At 43.0% G+C, this 19,773-nt stretch overlaps 1 protein-coding gene across 2 annotated transcripts; it reads right to left on the reverse strand.

Annotated features, from left to right (window-relative positions):
• Positions 1-793: 793 nt before the first annotated feature.
• On the reverse strand, positions 794-16,372 carry LOC118210125 (A disintegrin and metalloproteinase with thrombospondin motifs 8-like). Of its 2 annotated transcripts, XM_035386011.1 has the most exons (9): positions 15,135-15,881; positions 10,993-11,232; positions 9,963-10,095; positions 9,142-9,309; positions 6,906-7,198; positions 5,840-6,026; positions 5,041-5,213; positions 4,407-4,582; positions 794-4,062 (listed from the first exon to the last, which is right to left on the reverse strand). In XM_035386011.1, the coding sequence occupies exons 1-9, from the start codon at positions 15,879-15,881 to the stop codon at positions 3,345-3,347; spliced, it is 2,835 nt and encodes a 944-aa protein (XP_035241902.1). In that variant the 3' UTR covers positions 794-3,344. The 2 variants fall into 2 exon arrangements, with proteins under 2 accessions (XP_035241902.1, XP_035241903.1); XM_035386012.1 differs by lacking the exon at positions 10,993-11,232 and having other exon boundaries at positions 15,135-16,372.
• Positions 16,373-19,773: the final 3,401 nt, after the last annotated feature.

The raw sequence follows: 19,773 nt of genomic DNA on the forward strand, positions 1-19,773 counted from the left end.
AAACATTTAATGAAACAGTGATGCAATTTGGACATAGCACAGGGAAAATATGTTTCATTTGTGATGGGCTCATCTAGCATAAGCATTTACTGGAACATTTACAGGCACAGCTGAAGTTCTTCACATAGTTTGTTATAGTTGTTCATGACAGGGTTCTGGACTAATCTATTGTATGATAGTTTGATCACAGAGAGGCTTTGGAGAGCGTCCATGTGGTGAATGACTCCAAAGATGAGCAAATGCAAGGCCCTTATCTATGACCTCAGTTCCCTTTGTGTAATGTAGCTTTAAAAGTATGTAGGCATCTGTTGAAGTTTGTCTGCTGTTTCTCTGTCTGTTTTTAAAGATTTTTTCTTATTTTGTGTCACACTGATCATATCAACTCACATATTATTCCCCCCTCCCTTTAAAAGAAAAAAATGTTTTAGGACCTATTAATATCTGTGATATACTGTATCTCCATGTTCAGTAAACCTCAATGATGCCATTGGAGTGCTGTAGTATATGCACATGTGATCAGGAACAGAAATAATAATGAATCTTTTTTGGCTTTAAACAGAAGTACATATTCATATTAGTAATGAGATTAGTAGCATCTTATAAACATCTGGCCAAAATCTGCAGTCTGTTGTAGAATATGTATGCTATATCTACTGACAGCATAAACAAAATTAATAATTACTACTGAAGAGCCTTGTTAACATCAGAACTGCATTTCTGCAGCAGTTTATGGCATGTACAGCATACCTGGAGTCTTGGTCATCGATCGGAAAAAATAAAAGACAAATCAAAGTCTGTTAATAGAGGCATCTTTATTCATTTATTTAGTTTTTATACCATTTGTTAATTACATATAATTCTGGAAAACAGCAGCATCTAAAAATCATACTGTTATAATTTGATGTCCAAATGTATAAATTTTACAAAAATAAATAGCTTTGAAAGGAAGCTATAATAATGCAATAGTACAGTCCTTCACTGAAGGGATACAATGCCATTACATTTTTTTTGTTTTGTTTTTTTGTTTTCTTTTGTCTTTTGTACACAACCGGAATGCTACATCACACAATTAAATATCGAGATATCTGAAGTACAAAACATTGACATAAAAGAGCATTGTTTTCCTTTTGAATCTTGAATTACACATATTTTTAAACAGCACAAAATATTATTAAGAAAACCAGTTGAACTCTGCATGTGGCAGAATGTTAGCTGCTAGACAACTGACATAGGACAGCCAATAAGCATATTCCTTTTTTTTACACTGACTCTCTTTGGTTGAATTCCAATATATCTCTCACCATACTCCTTTCAAAGATGAAAGGCCTCTTTTGCTGACGCTTAAAAAAGGGGTAAGTAACTACACTGACAAGAGGAAATGGTGGGAAACCCCACCGCCTTTGTCACACTGGGGTGCATTAGATCAGACTCCTGACCGTTGCTGCAAGGAGCAAGTCATCTCCTAAGCTATGATTCTTTTTACACAAGTGTAAAAAAACTCCAAATCTAATTTCATACTCTTCTATGAAAAAGAACAGATATAAATTCAGTTCCTGATTTGTTCAAACTATTGTACAACTGCATCTGTTGCGATTTTGTCACAAAGGGAAAGTTTCCTGAAGATGAAGGATGAATACTGTCCATTTCAAATGATGATGGGTGCATATAACCTCCAGTCGCCTAAGACAGGAACAGGAAGTCACCACTGTACATTGTCAAACAACAGAGAAACCATGACATTCGTTTTAATAAACGAGGAAAAAAGCACTTGTGTTTTAAAAGTCTCAGTAAAAAGATTTTTTTGCCTTTTCGTGAGGCAAAAAGGAAAGAAATACGAAAGCCCACACCCTCCCCAACCAAAGAAAGTTGAAAATACAGTATGGTATGCATGAAGCACTGGAAAGACACTTTTGCCCAACATTATTTTTGGAAACATTTGGCGTGGTGGAAATATTTCTGTACATCTGTACTTCTCATACAACAACAAAAAAAAAAAATATTTGTAGCTTGTATCTATTGTCATTTCATGACAACAGGTTCTGTTTGTGGCCCCCCGTTTATCACAGGTAAACTGCATGAGACACGAGCTTATATGACGATCCTCATTATTATTATGATTTTTTTCTAGCAATACCTTTTATTTTAGATGCATATTACTATAGTAAAAATATAGCAAAATGTAGAAATAGACTGGGCCAATCCTTAGGAAAATTAAGGTAAAATAAAATAAAAGGTTTTTCTGATAGTACTCATGTGGCTTTATGACTGAAATAGCATAAGTTTCACAATGGATTTAAAAGGCTTAGTTTTTAGAAAGATTGAAACATGTTCTTGTAATAGCCTTGAAAGTATGGCTATATAAATGAATGTCAGTACACTGCAAAAGAAATTTCATGATCCCATTCTGGAACTGTTCCTTACGTTCTCTGATGATCTGACCTAAATGTTAAGTCAGTGCTGAAAGGAGAAATTTTTAATGATATAATTTCTTTAAAAAAAGGGATGCATAGATTGGAAACATATGATTTTATACATGCTGTATTCTGTTATGAAACAGCTTCAATGATTATATTCATGCTTTTAGGTTGTTAATGTACAAGGTGTACTGTATACACTGAGATTGGATCTATGCAGCATTGCAACAGACAGAAAGGATTTAAACAGTTTAAAGTTTAGAATGTATAAATTACTCAGAGGCCGTACTTTTGTATGAAATTCATTTTGCTCATGCACGTTTCCTTTCAAACAATAATGATTCAAGAAAACACTAAAGGAAATATCCTTGGCTGCTTTGCCACAGTAAAATTGTAAATGGTGATAAAGGTCAAGCAGGAGGGGAGTTGTACTCTGAATCCATGTTTCTGTTCAGTTGTTGGCCTGAGCTGTAGAACAAGAAACTCTGCAGGGGGAGAGTGGAGGTATTTTCACTCCAATGATGTCTGTCAGCAGGTATCATGCAAAGGTAGCTTCCCTTGGTGAATAAAAAAATACGCATACAGTATCTTCACCTAACATCTACAAGATCACAATTTCACATCCTCTGAGGTAGATCTCTATTGGGTAAAAACTTCAATAGTGGTTATTAAAAAAACAACAACAATAAAACTCAATGACAAAATTAAGTTAATCTTTCAAACAGGCTAATGCTGTGTGACAACAATTGGGGTCAGTTAGTGCACTTTTCTCTCATCTGTAACCTAGATTGCCTGCTTTTCTCCGAAGCACGGTCAGGGGTGGCCGGTTAGTAGTTCACTACTCTACTCCTCCATATTCTCTCTCTCTTTCTCTCTCTCTCTCACACTCTCTCTCTCTCTCCACACCAGCTCTGCACAGCTGCTAGGGCCTCAGCACTCTTGGGAAAGGCACCCTCCGGAGACAGGTCTAGGTTTTTTGGCTGGGTCGCACTTGTCGGGCTCCACCACCTTTCCCATGTAGTCCATGCAGACCACGCTGCGATGGCGCTCTCCGGGCCCGGAGGACCAGGGGCCCATCTGCCAGAGGGGGCAGGGGAGGTCAGCGCACGGCCGAATGTCCGAGGGTTTCAGGTCCCTGTCGCAGAGGCTGGAGAGGAGGCCGCTCTCCCCCCTGCACTCCACGTGCCGCCGGGACCACCCCGAGCCACAGGTCTTGGAGCACTCGGACCACTCCCCGAGAGTCCACTGGGGGACGCCGAAGGGCTGGAGGGCGTGCAGGGAGCTCTTCCTCTCTTTGGCCTTGCTGAAGGACACGTCTTTGGGGATGAAGAAGGTGTACTTGACCTTGGGCGGAGACGCCTCGCCGGCCGTGGCCAGCAGCTGGATGGTGATGGGCTCCTGCAGCTGGCGGAAGCTCTGGATCCGCTCCAGCGTGGTGGAGGAGCCGCTGTACTTCAGCACCGCGCCCTTCACCGGGATGTCCTGCTCCACGGTGGACACGGAGAAGTTCCCGTTGAGGATGTAGGCGCCGCCCTCGCGCCTCACGGCCAGGTAGTTCCCGTCGTGCGTGATCCCGCGGTGGCTGCGCTGCTTGACGTCGATGTTGGTGGCCCCCGCGGGAATGGTCACAATGTCACTGTAACCAAAACTGAAAAAAACAACAACAAACACAGCTTGTTTATGCCCAGCCATGTTTTTGTAATAAGATGTTTATTGTGAATTTTTAATAACGCATACAGCTCTAGTGTGGTAAGGTTATCTCTATTAGAGAAACCTGCAGCTAAGCATCTGCACTGCATTAACTAACTATAATAAAGTTAGTTATTTGAAGTTTGGCTGTCCTTGGTGATAAAATTCTAAGCAGTGCACTTCTGTACTGCACTGTACTGTTCTGTATGTGTGTCTGCCCATGTGTGCAGGTGTGTGTATAGTTGTCCATGCAATGTTTTGTGTGTGACTGTGCTTCAAAAATAGCCAAAGCCCCACACTTACGTGGCTTTGTTCATGGAGCCTGTAATTTTCCTGCAGCTAAATCCATTCCCTCCGCACACGCCACACTTGTCCAGCTTCTTGCTGGATCCGATCTCCAGGTCACAGCCGGCTTTGACACACTGGCCCTGCACACAGATGGAGGTGGTGTCCGGACTGCATGTGGTGCCGTCAATGACCTGGAGGACAAATTAAGCAAATGGCAGGAGTCGTGGTGACGGAATGTTCTGTTCGGAACTCGCAGGGACAGTGTGAAGCACATGCAGCTTTTCTCTAAAGATAAGACTCTAAAGATAAACCATGTCATTTGTATGGCTAAGCATAAGCTGTGCTTTGATTTATGGGTTAAATCAACAAGTAATGAATTATTCTGACAAGAAACAAATTGAGCGAGGGAGGGGGTGAAAGAGTTATTGCACCCTCTATTTTGGGAATTTACAGGAGAAACGGAAGAAGTGAATGATTACAGAAGAGGGCACTGAGAGCTATGAACTATGACTCTAAAAATTACATAGCAATATGCATGCGCACATACACATTATAACAGCGATGAATAATAAACCATCCGTTTGCGGTGTAATGCAGTGAATGATGTGGAATGGTTAAAGGTAAGGGTAAGTCCAGGACTGGGACACACCTTGGCCTCAAACACTTTGAACTCGCTGCTTCCTTTCGCACGGCAGAAGAGTTTGCACCTGTCCCGCGGGGACACGCCCGCGTATTTGGGGATCCACTGCTTCATGTACCCGTGGAAGTCCAGGTAATTGAAGCTGTTGTACTTCTCGCACTGCTCCTCTCTGAAGCTCTTGCCTGCAACAAAGAGACCGAAATAAAGCTAAATGTGTCCCATTATCAGCCAGGATTAGAGAGAAGCAGGCAACAAGGGATATGCTAGTCACAGTGTTACTATGTTGACACTGGTGCTACTTCCCTCTAAAACACAGTTGAACTTGCCTTTGAACTGATCAATGATCTCAACCTGTATTCATAAATTATCCTTGATTAACAATTGTGCCAGTGATCTTAATACTCCAGGAAAACACACAACCGCTTTCTGCACATCATGTTAGGGAGATTAAATGAAAAATCTAATTTAGATAAATCAGTTTTAATCACTGTTACACACCAATAAAATACACACCACTCTGTTAACTACTGAGTTAGCTTTTGGCACAACCTACAATAAAGGCTATCTAATAAGACCTGCACTTCAAGAGCATTTAAATGATAAAATTTGCTCATTGTAGATCTTTGCAATGAATATTCTCCTAGTGTGAGAGTGGAGAATGAAGAGTACATGTAATTCACCAGTGTATTGCTTCTGTATGTGTGTGTGATTGTGTGTGTGCCTGTGTGTTGAGGTAAAGTAGTTGATGGTGTGTGAGCGTATGTGTGTCTATGTGCACGTGTGTGTGTGATCGTGCGCTCGTGTTTACCATTGTTGTCTGGACAGGGCTGAGTATTGCAGGACATGTATTTGACTCTCTGTCCTTCGCAGTACTTTCCCCCATGCTGAGGCTCAGGGTCACTGCACTCTCTGTGAGAGAACTCCACCCCGCCTCCACACGTCCGCGAGCACGGCCCCCACTGCCCCCATGGCCCCCAGCTCCCGTCAACCACCACCTGCAACACCAAAACAGGGAGGCAAACACTGTTACAGTGAGCACCAACAGCATTATGGGGAGGCTGTTACACTGTTACAGAGAGGCTGTTACAGTAAAGCCAATGCTGTTACAGAGAGGTTGTTACAGTGAAGCCAATGCTGTTACAGAGAAGCTGTTACAGTAAAGCCAATGCTGTTACAGAGAGGCTGTTACAGTGAAGCCAACACCGATACAGAGAGGCTGTTACAGTGACGCTGACACTGTTACAGAGAGGCTGTTACAGAGAGGCAGACACCATCACAGAGAAGCCGTTTCTATTTCCCTTCCCACTATGGCTCCGCCAGATCAGCTCTCCATGATGGCACGCGCCTGCCGTCTCCCGCATTCCTGACCCATGTGTCACCGGCTTGCGAAATCCGCGGCGCGCCGGGGGAACACACACTCAACACGTGTGTTTCCGCAGGGATTTTTCTTTTTTATTTTTTTTTTTCAACAAGGTCTAAAAACTTGTCTGACTGCCAGCACATGCTGAAGCCCTGCTGGAGGGTCTGTTTTTAAAGCGCTGCACAGAATGCAATCTGAGAAACAGTCAGACCAACATTTGGCAAACAGATCGGGGGGCATTGATTATTTTCAGCTGGGGCACACGAGACCTGGCTGCTCCACAGAAAGGTCAGCGCATACTCCATTAAGGCTGCTCGCGGCTGGGCGGGACGAGCGCTGAAGCCCCCCGGTCAGGGCACGCGGACACGGGGGGGAGGGCGGGTGAGACATCAGACATGCAATCACATTAAATCTCTAACGAATGGTGTAAAGGGCTAGCGTGACCGTAGCTCCCGTCTGGACGCAAGGAGAGGCCTCTCAGCCGGGCTCCGGGGGGGGGAGGAGGGGAGCTCACCTTCGGCTGCAGGACTTCGCCGGCAGGCAGGCACACGCCGCTCAGGCAGGTGCGGTTGTCGCCACAGGCCGTGCCGTCCGCCCACGGCAGGCTGCCGTTTTTGGTGGTGCAATGCGCCTCCCCGTCCTCCTGGCACCACAGCTGGCCGCAGGTGTCGGAGTCGGAGGTGTTGGGGCAGTGCGTGAACTCCTCGCCAAAGACCTGCTGGCACTGCCGGTCCAGGTCGTAGGTCAGGCCCGGCAGCTCGGTGGGAAGGGGCATGGTCTTGTCCGGTTTGTCCAGCAGGCAGTCCCCTGCGTTAAAGGAGCGAGGGGGGCGTCCCGCATTAAATCAACAGGTAGGGGGATTGTGAAATGAAAGCATGCTTGACTCATGTGGCAGACATTCTGGGAATCCACAACATCAGCGCACATCTGGAGGACTTCTCCGAGCGGGCAAAAACAGCGGAAATCAGAAACTGCAGCAAGAAGGCAGCAACAGTAAATGCAAAATCCAAACATGTCCACTCAAACAGCTGCTGCAGTGTCTGGAAACCTCTTCAAATACACACATAAATAAGATATAATAATTCCCTGATATTATTTTACAGATATGCACCATTGGGAGACTGAAATAAAATGGTTTACTGGAACATATCAAAAAATAACATGAAAGAAAAGTGCTGGTTTGACATGCAAATGTTAAAGCAAAGAGATTTCATTACAAGGTGGGTTTATACATTCTTAGCACTTCAATCTGACCACTTAAAGTTTGATAGATTAACCCTAAGTTTCACTTTTCAGACATGATTCTATAGCACACTTTCAGTTAATGCACGAAACAGATTCATTTGCAGATTTGCGTTTCTTCTTTGAGCCACGGACCTAATACTCATCCTTTGATTAGGACCGACTGCGTCTTGGCATGAGTCTCAAGTACATTGCACAACACAGCAGTTTGCTTTGTGCTCATTGTTCAACTGATAAAAAAAAGATGTTCTTGGCTGTGAGGCGATTTTTGCTGTGAGGGAAAGCAGTTGTTAAACCAGGAATGCTCGAGAAATCTTCGTCTGGTGACTCAGACCCAGACGAGCGGCTTAGAGCGAAGACAGTTCGAGACGCTGAGGGATATAAATCCGCCAAGATGTCGCCGTTTCACAACGCAAACCCCTTTCCTTTGGATCTGCTGCTGCATTGCTCCACACCGGAGTTAGCCGCCGTGGTCCAAAGAGGCACGTTCCACATACCGCCGGCTTTCTCTGCGCACGCCCCACGATAGCAAGGTCAGCCCGAGCCCCATCCCCCACCCTGCTGACCGGCAGACCCGGAGCTTCTAATGGCATTCCCGTGTGGTATCTGCTCGGACGGTCTAAGTCCAGTACCATCACCACAACCGCAAGCACACAGTAGCTGGAAACCAGAGAAGAGCAGACACGCTCTGCAGGCTATTAACCTTAATCTCCCAGCAGAATTAAATAGTGCGGTTTTCCATAGTCCGTAATTTGCGGTCGGGAGCAAGCCGAAGCAGGAAAGGTATTGTAAAAGAAAATACGCTTTTGAGAAATAGTGCTGTCGGATTTCCCTTAAATCCTTCAATCCCAAAAAAGCCCACCACTTCACCGGAGCCTTACTGTTTGGCAGGAGCAAGACAAAATATAAAATAAAAAGCAAGCTTTGAGTTTGTGGGAAAAAAAACGAAAGGTTTGATTTACTATGGTACACACCGTACAGAACATGCTGTACATTATGTTTGGCTCTTTTAAATAGTCACCTGTTTTATCATTGAAAGTTAAGATGTAGGGATGACAGGTAAATGTTTCATGATGTAGGTTTCAAAACTTCCTTACTGAAACTCATACTGAAAGACTTTAAGGTTTGGTTATGTATTGACAGACATGTACTAAGGCCAGTAAATAGTAAACCTGATTCTGTTTTGCTATGTCATAATTATGTGTAACCGACTGACCATCCGCCAGAGCCAGCTGTGGCCAGGAGTCCAATATTGGCCACAGTCCTGAGAGTGAAGGTTTCAAGTGGCAGGTTATTCCCACCTCAGTGACCTGCCACCTCAGTGAATGTGGGGAAGTGAATGTAGTGACTTAGTGACTCTTCTGGCTGATCAGACACCTTTCGCATGCACCATCTGCACTGGAATTTCATTCCTACTGTATAAACCTATATTACAGGCACGTGATTGGCCATTCCAAATGAATTTTTTTCATTTCTTAAAATGTGACGAAATTCGGGGCTGTGCCTACCGTGTCCGTTGTCAAAGAACTGCGTGACGTAGAGGGCGCTGCAGGGGGACCAGGGCTGGGTCTTATTGAGGTGAATAAACAAGGGGGCCATCATGTGATGCTGCCCCAGATCCCCGAACAGCTGCTCGCAGTTCTTAGAGTCATCATGAGGCATGCTGAGCACGTGGCCTGCAGACAGGAAGATAGGATCGTCTGTCATGTTTCTGACTGCTTCACAAAGGCTTCATCGCCATCCATTTTGACTACATTGGCACGGCTTTGATTGCATTGGGTCAGTTCTCACTAAGCTGGGATGGTTCTGACTACATCAGCTCAATTCTGACTTCACTCAATTCATACACCGGGTTGGTTCTGACAGCATTGGGATGGATCTTCTTATATTGGGCACTTCTGACTACATTGGGACCAATTTAGCCACATTTGCTTCATTCTGACTACCCTGGGTCAGTTTCGGTTATGGTGGCTATGGTTTTGTGGATTACCATGCAAATAATACCCATCCATCAAGGCTGTCAAATGAAATGGACAGGTTAACGCAACCAACAGACTTCCAAGTCGTTATACCCAGTGCACTCCAATAATATGCATTTTGACCTTTTGATCAAATGTTCTGAAATAACAAGCATTAATAATTGTAATGTACATGTTTTAAACCAATAGACCCAGTGTACCTATATACTCTAATATCTAATATGATCTAAAAGCCACTTCCATTAACCCAAAACATCCATGAAAAAGAGTGGAAACTCCAGAACATGTATGAATACAGTATGTGATGCATACATACTGTATGATGTAAGATTATTTATGAATATACGCACCTAACTCGTGGGCTGCTGTGAAGGCAGCCTGCAGGCCGTTGTCTTCAATGACGGAGCAGCTCCTTTTGGGGTCACACATGGTCCCCACATCCGCCACCCCTAACGTGTCACAGCTCTTGTGTCCGCAGATATCCTGAAAACGAGGGGAGACGTTTCAGACAGTGAGCGCATCTTCAGATACCGCTCCATTCCTTCCAGACACACTCTTTTTTCCCTCCCTCTGTTTCTTCCTTTTTTTTCTAAGCAATCTCTTGCCAGCAAAACATATTGTCAGCGTTTCCACCATAAAACGTAGCAAATAAATATTCTTGGCAGACTCTGATGGCTGGTGAAGTGAGAAAAAAAGAAAGAAAAAAAACATTAACTGTGTGGTATCCAAAGTGTGCTTCAACAAGCATTCCTGTTGGAGCTTTCTATATCAGTGTGGAGCTCTCTGTCACTTTGACTAATATCTGCAAGGGTCAGGACACATGACAGACCACAGGGCATCCCTATGATTCAGACCACATCTGGACCCAGGAAAGGCAGTGCAATTAAATGCAGCATGTGCATACCTTGTTGAACAGAAGTACTACTCGTGCCAGACAGAATGCAGCACAGCAGCACACAGCACTCCACCCCCCATGTCTTATCCCCATGGAAACCCAGCACACATTTTTCAGACAGTTCAAGCACAGGCCATGTGTCAGAGAGCTCCCACCTGTAGTCTTTTCTGACTTCTGTCGCCTCAAAAGACTTTATCTGTAGCACTGTTATAAACCGTCTCTGAACAGATAAAAACTCCTTGAGACTTACATATTTTCATTATTTCTGATCAGGTTGACTTGTCCAGGCTAATTTAGATACCATGGTTTAATTAACCACAACTCATTTAATCCCTGCAGAATTCCAACACTGGCTTCTTAGCTTCCGAGTCCTGTGGGGGTGCAGCCTGTTCTCTAACTCACTCACTATCCAGGAATAATCATCCTGTACATCTAACAAACCCCTGGGAGTGATGTCACAATGGTCATCCATCCTGGGCTCTCACCTCTCTGGTGAAGAAGACGGCGGTGTCATAGTGCTCCGGGTGCCTGTGGCTGGGGGGATTGAATATCTGCTGCCAGGAGCAGAAGTTCCGTAGAGTCACCCCCCCATTGCTGGAGACGGACGGCCCCACGTCCTCGTCCTCCACCACAAGCATCTTCACCACCACCATGTTGATGGAGTTCTTGATGCTGGGGTGCCGGTATATCTGCGCCGTCATGGACATCAGCGTCAGGACGTAGTGCTGCGGAGAGAGCGAGCGTGTCACCAGAGAGCTCCCGCTGTGCAGGGACCTGAGCAGAACGAGGGGCGCTTAGCGGAGGTTCACACCACCACTCGATCTGCAGCGCTAAAGTCAATCATACCTGTCCTGTTTTTTTAAATGAAGGGGCAACATAGCTCAGGAGGTAAGACCGATTGTCTGGCAGTCGGAGGGTTGCCGGTTCAAACCCCGCCCTGGGCATGTCGAAGTGTCCTTGAGCAAGACACCTAACCCCTAACCCCTAACTGCTCTGGCGAATGAGAGGCATCAATTGTAAAGCGCTTTGGATAAAAGCGCTATATAAATGCAGTCCATTTAAATGAACTTTTTCTCTGGCTCACCAACTGTGCATCACAAGTTAATGCTGTAGTACAGGGGTGCACAACTCCGGTCCTGGAGGGCCGATCTGTGTGCTGGTTTTTGTTCCAACCGATTACCATTTCCTACAGCTCTATAAACTACACTGCTTCATTCCTGTACATGAGCACAGTACAATCTCTAGGATACACTTGCAGTCTGTGGCTGTAGCTGGTGCTTATACACATCAGATCAAGATATGATTGGGCTAATTAAATAAATGTTGGCAAATGTCCGCACAAAATCCTGAAATGGATTGGCCCTTGTTGTACACCCCTGCTGTAGTACGAGCATTTTCTGACCAGGAGCACTGTAACTGAAGCATATGCACTCCTCCAATGCACTCTCAAGAGAGCCAGTGAATGTTTTACATGCAACAGCCCACATATTTCTACAGGAGACAGCTAGTGCTGATTAGAGGAGAGGTGTATCTCTCACTCATAACAACCAGTGACCTAAATGTGTGTGTTGTGTTACTGCAAAGAGCCAATGCAGTTGTAAACGCAGTTGGCGGGTAAAACTGCAGTAACTGCAGTTATACCCACCAACCCTACCTGTGGTGGGACAATCGAAACTGTGTCCCACCACAGTAGACTCCAGGTCATACGCCCAAACCAGCAAGGCCGAGCCAACACTTGAGACAGGAGTGAGACAGACAGCACTGACCAGCCAAACCCAGTGCAGGTTCTGTTTTCAGAATCTCATAACCCTTCACACAACTCCCCAAACACAGCTAGGTTACTGAATTCAACCATCAGCTATGCAGCTGGCCTGCGTCAAAAGGTATACATCAGTTAAACCGCAAGGAATGTGGCAAAACTGGCACACCAGAAGCCCTGTGGGAAACCACCAACATAAAAGTGGAAGTGCAGCCATCTCCAACAGTAGCTACAGTGTTCCAGTGAATAAAACACAAAACATTTAATCTGTGACTGTTCCGGAGATTCACAGAAAGAGCAGCCACACTGTGTTCAGAACCCCCTGAGTGACCATCCAACCACATTCTGTGGCTGAATCTGGGTAGCAGAGTTAACCAGGGAAGCGAGTCAACTCCAAACCACGAGGCCATGGGATACTAAATGTTTTTGCTTGTTTCTTCCCTCTAATTACATTGGTGGGAGAACCACAAAAACAAATTGTGGGTTTTTTTTTTCTTCAGTTCCACATGGCACAAGTTGGAGCTCTATGAAGGCAGATGCATGCTGCTCTGCAGTGTCCAGAGAGGGTTAGTCTACACAGACTGCAAGTGCCGGTGCCCAAATTTATGGTCCGGTGCACTTTCAAGTTAGTGATGCCGTAGCTGTAAAACGTCAGATAAGAGGACGAGGCTCACTGAAATATTATATCCCCGTGTCTTTCTGCATTTCATCTCCAAATATGAGCTGCCGATAAGCAGTTCCATTTTGTCATGGCACAGGAATTTGAATTCTGGCAGAAAATAAAGGAATAAAGGGGAAATTCATCTGACAAAAAAAAGTGACCTCTAAATCTTCCCCTCTTTCTTCTTTTGGGATAGAAAAAATTCCCCTACATTCCACCTTCAGACAAATTATTTGAAAAGTTAAAGAGCACACATGGCCATGACTGCGTCTATTTTTAAATTACTGGACAAAAACATGCTGCGGTCTCTTTCTGTTAACTGGACAAGGAGGGACAAAGCTGCGGGCAGAAGACCAAGAATTTTAAGAAGTGTCCTTTCCCTGCTCCAGCCCACTGCCAAATTGCTCCTTCTTGCAGTGACAAATGAAATCAATGGTCTCCGTAGCCACAGGAGAGCGCTGAGAAACAAACATTCCAACACCCTCCCCTCTCCCCAAAAACATCTGTGCATAATAGAACTCTTGTACAAAAGAATGAGAAGTTCTCAAATAGGAAAATTAAAATAATCCCAGTGTAAAGCCTGTGTGAGAATCACAATTACACATGCTGTTTGAGTAACAAATCGAGTTTGTGCCCATTGAAATTCTGGCAACTAGAAACCTCTTGTAGTCTGAAGTTGGTCTTGTGCTCTGTCCTAAGCATTTTTCAAACAGCAATATTTATTTTTTTTGTTCCATATATATTTGGAGATTTTGATTTCTTTCAGTTAGCCTATCATCATCTTGTAAAACTCAGGTGGAAACTCATTTTTTTCCTTCTCAAAAGCATAGGCTACCAAGTCTTAGGTTGGTAATTGAAATACAAGTTTTATTCATACTAATCCGCTTACTCAAAATACAAAAAACACAGAGGGAGAAGGCAAAAACTGTTATTTCCAAAACCACTTCGTCCATGTTGATTTATGTAGTTTTTGCTAGCAGCAGGGCGGTAGGCAGAAACAGCATACCACGTGGCGTTTGTAAACTAAACCAGTGTCTGACTGCTCAGTAGATTTCACACATAGCTTTTCAGCTCTTTGTGCTAGGATAAACATTTTATGAATGTGAAACGTGTCGGAACTTCATGAAGCATTGCAGATTACATGTTCAGTTTTTTTTATTAAATGATTTGTGGTCTGCCTTGGTCAACCTATGCCATATACACAGTAAAATATCCAGTGTTAATTCAACTCCAACAGAGTACATATGAGTCCAACAGGGAGTTGAATTAACATTGAACGCTTTACTGCGTAGCACGTTGTCAAATATTACAATCTTACATGCTGAAACCTTCTCTAAATGTTCTAAAATGAGGTAAACAATATTTCTGCAATGAGTAAGCTATAATATCTTTGTTAGCTGAACACCGAGCTTGCAACAACGTTCACTATTTATGGAATGACTAAAGACTTTATTTTCACCCACACGTTTCAGACTCGGTGTAGCCTACGTGTTGATCAGCCCTGTAATGTTATCGGAAATGGTGATTCGACTCCTTCGCTCACGCCCCCCTCGGAACTCATGCATTCAACGTATCAATCTTAGTCGCAGTCCACCATCTTGGTAAAATTAACCATAAACCGCAATTCTGTAAAGTACTTTATGGCTATGTCGTGATTGGACACCTTGAATAGCGAATTAAGATTAACACGACTATGCATATTGACCTGTTTCAGTATCCTCACCTCCAGATCAGTTTGGTTCTTGTGTGGGTCACGATCTTTAATTCTTTAATCTGAGTTGTGGCAACAGTGAAAAAATAAATTAATTAATTAATTAATTAATTTTAAAAAATATATACGATCTGTTTTTGCATAATTAAAAAAAAAAAAACTTTTCAAGAAAGACTAATGATACTAATAATAATAATAATAATAATAATAACATGCAATTTCCTCCCGCAATATCTACACGCAAGCGAAAACTTGAAATAACCTGAAAGGAATTATAGAGTGGACTCCAGATATAATACAATGTAGGTTACGGGCAGAATCCTGAATGCGTTAGGCTATTATGTGCTTGATCAAAAAAAAAGTAACGCCGTAGACCATAGGACCCTGTCGTTAGGTTACAGTAATTCATGAATATTTAGGTACAATTTTTAGTCCTCTATGGTCTTTTACAATCAGTTGATGTAATAGTTAGCATTTAAATAAGCGCTCTGCTTACCTTTATCTCGTCTCCGTAGAAATGTGCCATTGAGGCATCTGCAACCACTAAAGTTTCAACATATCTTGGTGCGGATACAAAGCGTCTTTTTCTCGGCATCCTTGGCGAATATACGTCCGCCTCGGGTAAAACGAGTTTTCCTTGGCTCTCATCTCCCAATTGATCAAATACGATTTTGAGGTCGCTTTTCGTGTCAGCAAAAACCCTTCTTCTGATTACATGTACCTTGGAGGTGGATGTCTCCCGTTCCCCGATGCTGAAAGCCTTGGGCTCAATCAGATACTCATCTCCTTCCGTTATAAACGATCCCTGAATCCCATAGCAGAGACTGACAGCCACAACAGAGTCCTGGTTTGAGTCTACCGTCCCCGAGTAGAAGCAACTTCTCAGATCCTCTTCGGCCTCTTCGGTCGTGTTAATATCTCTGAGAGGATCCGTGTTTGGAGAAGGAACTTTTCTCTCCTGTGCGTCCGTACCATTGATTAGCGTTGGAAGATACTTTGCTTTAATACGCTGAATCTTTAGAGTTGGAGCTAGAAAGCTGTCATCCGGTGTCAAATTTAAGGTGAAGTCCTTACCAAAAGCGACAAGTTTGAAAGTCGGTTGCTCATCGCTCCTTTTCCAAAAGCGACCGCCGATTCTCCCCCCTATCCTAACAGGTACAATCTCCTCCGATTCGAACAACTGTGAAGGTGCAGCGTTGGTAATATAAAGGATTAGTAAAGCTATATGTAGTTTAGAAGGCATTGTATATGCTACAATGGCAATTGTAAATTATTGAGAAAATAAGTTGAATGAAAAATCGCCTTCCTCTGGTAGCCTACGTCTTCCTTTATGTAAAGCGCGTTCAGTTATACCACAAATATATAGGCTATTGATATATTCAATGTTTATGAGCAGGCTACATACAAAATGCATAGGCTATAGAATAAGAATAATATAATAGGCTAGTCTAACTTTCAAACTGGTTTTGTTCACGTTGGTTTATACAGTTTTTCTTTTTAATAATTCGAACAACTCTTCAATATATAAAAACAAAAAAACGGCAATCCTACACGAGTTTGTCCAAAGAAATGTGGCACAATTGTTGTACAGCCAGTCTTGATTTAAAGGTTTCAAACATAATTGTTAAAGTTATCCTGAAGCTAATGTTGTGTAGGAGCTAAAAACCCTGATCTGTCCACTCCGCAGCACCAGCGAAGGCTGCTAGCAGCGGTGGTATTTATACTTTCTTGCCATTCTTAGACATAAGAGGTTTATTTTTGATATCCCTTGCCGCTTCAATCTCTCCTCCCCCTCGCGCCGCTTGAAAAACCCCTGGATCAAACGGACCCAATGAGAGTGGACGAACACTCCCCCTTCTTAAATATGTCCACTTTGACTCCCAGACAGCTATTATTAACTCAGTACACAGCACATGCTAGGGTACCGCGAGTTATCCATAGTATACATAGTTTTAAGACCAGTTAGCTATTTCTACGGCAGAGCACGGCTTAAAAACTAAAGGGGAAAGTAGCCTGCCGATGTACCCTAGTGGGAGCATAAAGGGACAGTCAGTTTAAGTTTTCATACTTAATAATAATTTAAAAAAAGAGTTTTATGTCTTGTTTAGAGTAAATAAATAAATAAATGCAGTGAAGGCCTATCACCGATTGGTGTAAAATGCGTGTGTGCGCGCGTGTTATGACACGTCAAATAAAATAAAGGTAATGTGCGTATTAAGTTGTCAGTGCATTGTGATATTAATTGCCCAGACAAAAACGAGTAACGCTGATCGACAAATCACATATGAAGTTCCCTCTACCATTCGTTGTGTGGCCAATTGTCCCTTTCTAGAGTTAAGGGTTAATTTTTTGACAAAAGTTGAAGCTGAAGCATAGGCTAAGTGTTATTGAAAGTAAAGCGGACAGAGACCCAGCAAGTTTGCTCAATAATTCCAATGTGCTATGGTTTTTAAGTTACTGGGTTAATCGTTAGAATTCTTTGAACTGAGTTTTATGAATGTGACACATTAATTACCAGTGAAACCACAGCCCAGTGGCGTTTACAACTGTGAAACAAACTTGATTTACTACTCAGCAAAGCAACTGAGAATCGGGCAATTGAGTGGGAGCGTAGCCGAGACGACCCCCCCCCCCCCCCCCCCCCCCCCCCCCCGCCCCATCTCTCTCTCTCCCTCTCTCTGTATTACGTGTGTGCGTGTTACTGTATGCAATACAACCGACAAATTAAAGTAATACATCAAAAAGATCAATGAGCCACAGGACTAAGAGATCATAGGATCACTGACCCATCCCCGACTTTTTTTTCTCTGAAACTCGATTGTTTTATCATCTGTAGTGAGAGTGTATTAAACGTATAATTTAAATTACTCCAAAATGAAGGTTATTACAGTCCCAACGGGAATCAAATACTTTGTGCCAGTTTGGGAAAAATGTGTCCACAGCGTCATAAATGTAGGCCCAATCGTTCCACTTTACAAATCATTTTCATAGCGAGCAAAATATGCAGATACAGTTCCCATTAAATTAAATGCAAAATGTTGATTTTTGATTATGTACCCCACGCCGACATGTTCTGCGTTTATACACATGCTCAACGTATTCCAACAATTTAGCCTATGAAAATAAGCTATTTGAAAAATAAAATAAAATACAGAAATTAGCCCGAGCGCTGATCTTCAGGCATTGTGAGATGTTAATAAAATCTTTAATATTACATTTAATTTCGTGGGAGGACTCAACTAAGTCCTTACATGCGCATATTCGTCCCTTATATTTTTCTACCGCAAGGAGGCAGAATTGTTACATGCAGACGAAAATGTGTGTCCGTCCGCGTGTGCACGTGTTATTGGATGTTATAAACCTGATTGCGGTATTTTTGCATTTAAATTCTGACACTGCTCCTACACCGCAGGTGCACCTGCCCATTAGCGCAAATAGCCTGCCCCTCCAAACAGTGAATTGTGTGGATGCAACTCAATGTATAACACATGCAACATGGTGAAGAGGTTTAGTTGTTCTTTTAGCAAACATTAGAATGGGTGATCTATGTGTGAGCTGCGCAACTTTGACCATGGTATTGTTTGTGTCAGATATGGTGGTTTCAGCATCTCAGAAACAGCTGCCTTCATGGGATTTTCATGTACTAGACTCGAGTCTCTACAGTTTACAAACAATAATCCAATAAAAAAAGAGAAGATGAAAAAACATCCAGTGAGTGACAGTTCTTTGAGTGAAAACACCCTGTTAATGAGAGAGGTCAGGGGAGAAAGGCCAGACTTGTTCTTACACATGAAAAAGCTACACATGCTCAAATAAAAGCTGTTTACAGCAGTGGTGTGCAGAATGGCATCTCTGAAGACACAACATGTTGATTCTTGAAGCGGATGCACTGCAACAGCGGAAGGCCACACGGGTTCCACTCCTGTCAGTTAAGAACAGGAAAATGAGACAACAGCAGATCACCTGAACTGGATGATGTAAGATTGGAAAAATGTTGCCTGGTCAGTGGCGATATGCAGGTGGTAGGGTCAGAATTTGGCGTAAACAGCATGAATCCATGGATCCATCCTAATTTGTGTCAATGCAAGTGGCTGGTGCTGATGATGTGATGGTGTGGGGAATGTTTTCTTGGCGCACCTTAGGCCCAGTAATACTAATTGAGCAAGCATTGTTGCTGACCATGTGCATCACTTTATGGTAACAGTCTATCCTTTTTCGAATGGATACTGCCAGCAGGACAATGTGCAATGTCACAAAGCATGCATCATCTCAGGCTGGTTCTGCGAAACATGAGAGTGACTCCAGATCTCTGTGCAATAGAGCACCTTTGGGATGACGTTGAAAGGGTGACCACAACATCCATTGAATCCATTCTGTGAAAGATTGTTCTGTAGGTAAAACGTGTGTGCGTATATATATATATATATATATATATATATATATATATAATATATATGTACACATACTGTATACTGCACATATACACATCGCAGAGCACCGACCATTTTCTTTCACCAGGTGGCGATATTGATCCACTTGTAGGCTAAGTAGCCTGTGCACTGTAGCCAAATTTGAGTGCATGAATTTGTAGGTTTGTGCAAAGATAATTGCAGAGTGTTGTGGTGTAGTTCGAATCCCTGTGTGATATACCCTGCCTGTATCAAGCAGACGAACATCAGTCCCACACTCATGTTTCACCCATCATTTACATGAAGTAAATTATGCATAATATACATGCATAATTATGAAAACTTAAATGGAAGCGTAGGCTTTTACAATAATTTAGGCAGTGGCATACATATATAAGGCTATATTATTGCATTTGTTCAGCCGACATATGGCACAATTGGTTAGTTTAATATATTGTACTCGGCGTAAATTTGGCGTAATAATAATGCAGATTTGGCACGAAATCAAGTATCTACGGCTAATATAAGTTCTTATATTCACAAAAATGCTCGCTATAGCATATACACTACAACGGGTTAGAATAATTACGTTCAGACTATAAGTGACATTTGTGGAGAGCATTGAGTAACCAAATTGATGTTCTCAACACCTCTGGATGAAAATCAGCCTGAGATTTTGCAACAATGAGATTTTTAACACAAGCAGAAAATAATTCGACTGAAAAC

The sequence above is a fragment of the Anguilla anguilla genome, chromosome 12, assembly GCF_013347855.1.
Source record: "Anguilla anguilla isolate fAngAng1 chromosome 12, fAngAng1.pri, whole genome shotgun sequence".
NCBI classification, from domain to species: Eukaryota; Metazoa; Chordata; class Actinopteri; order Anguilliformes; family Anguillidae; genus Anguilla; species Anguilla anguilla.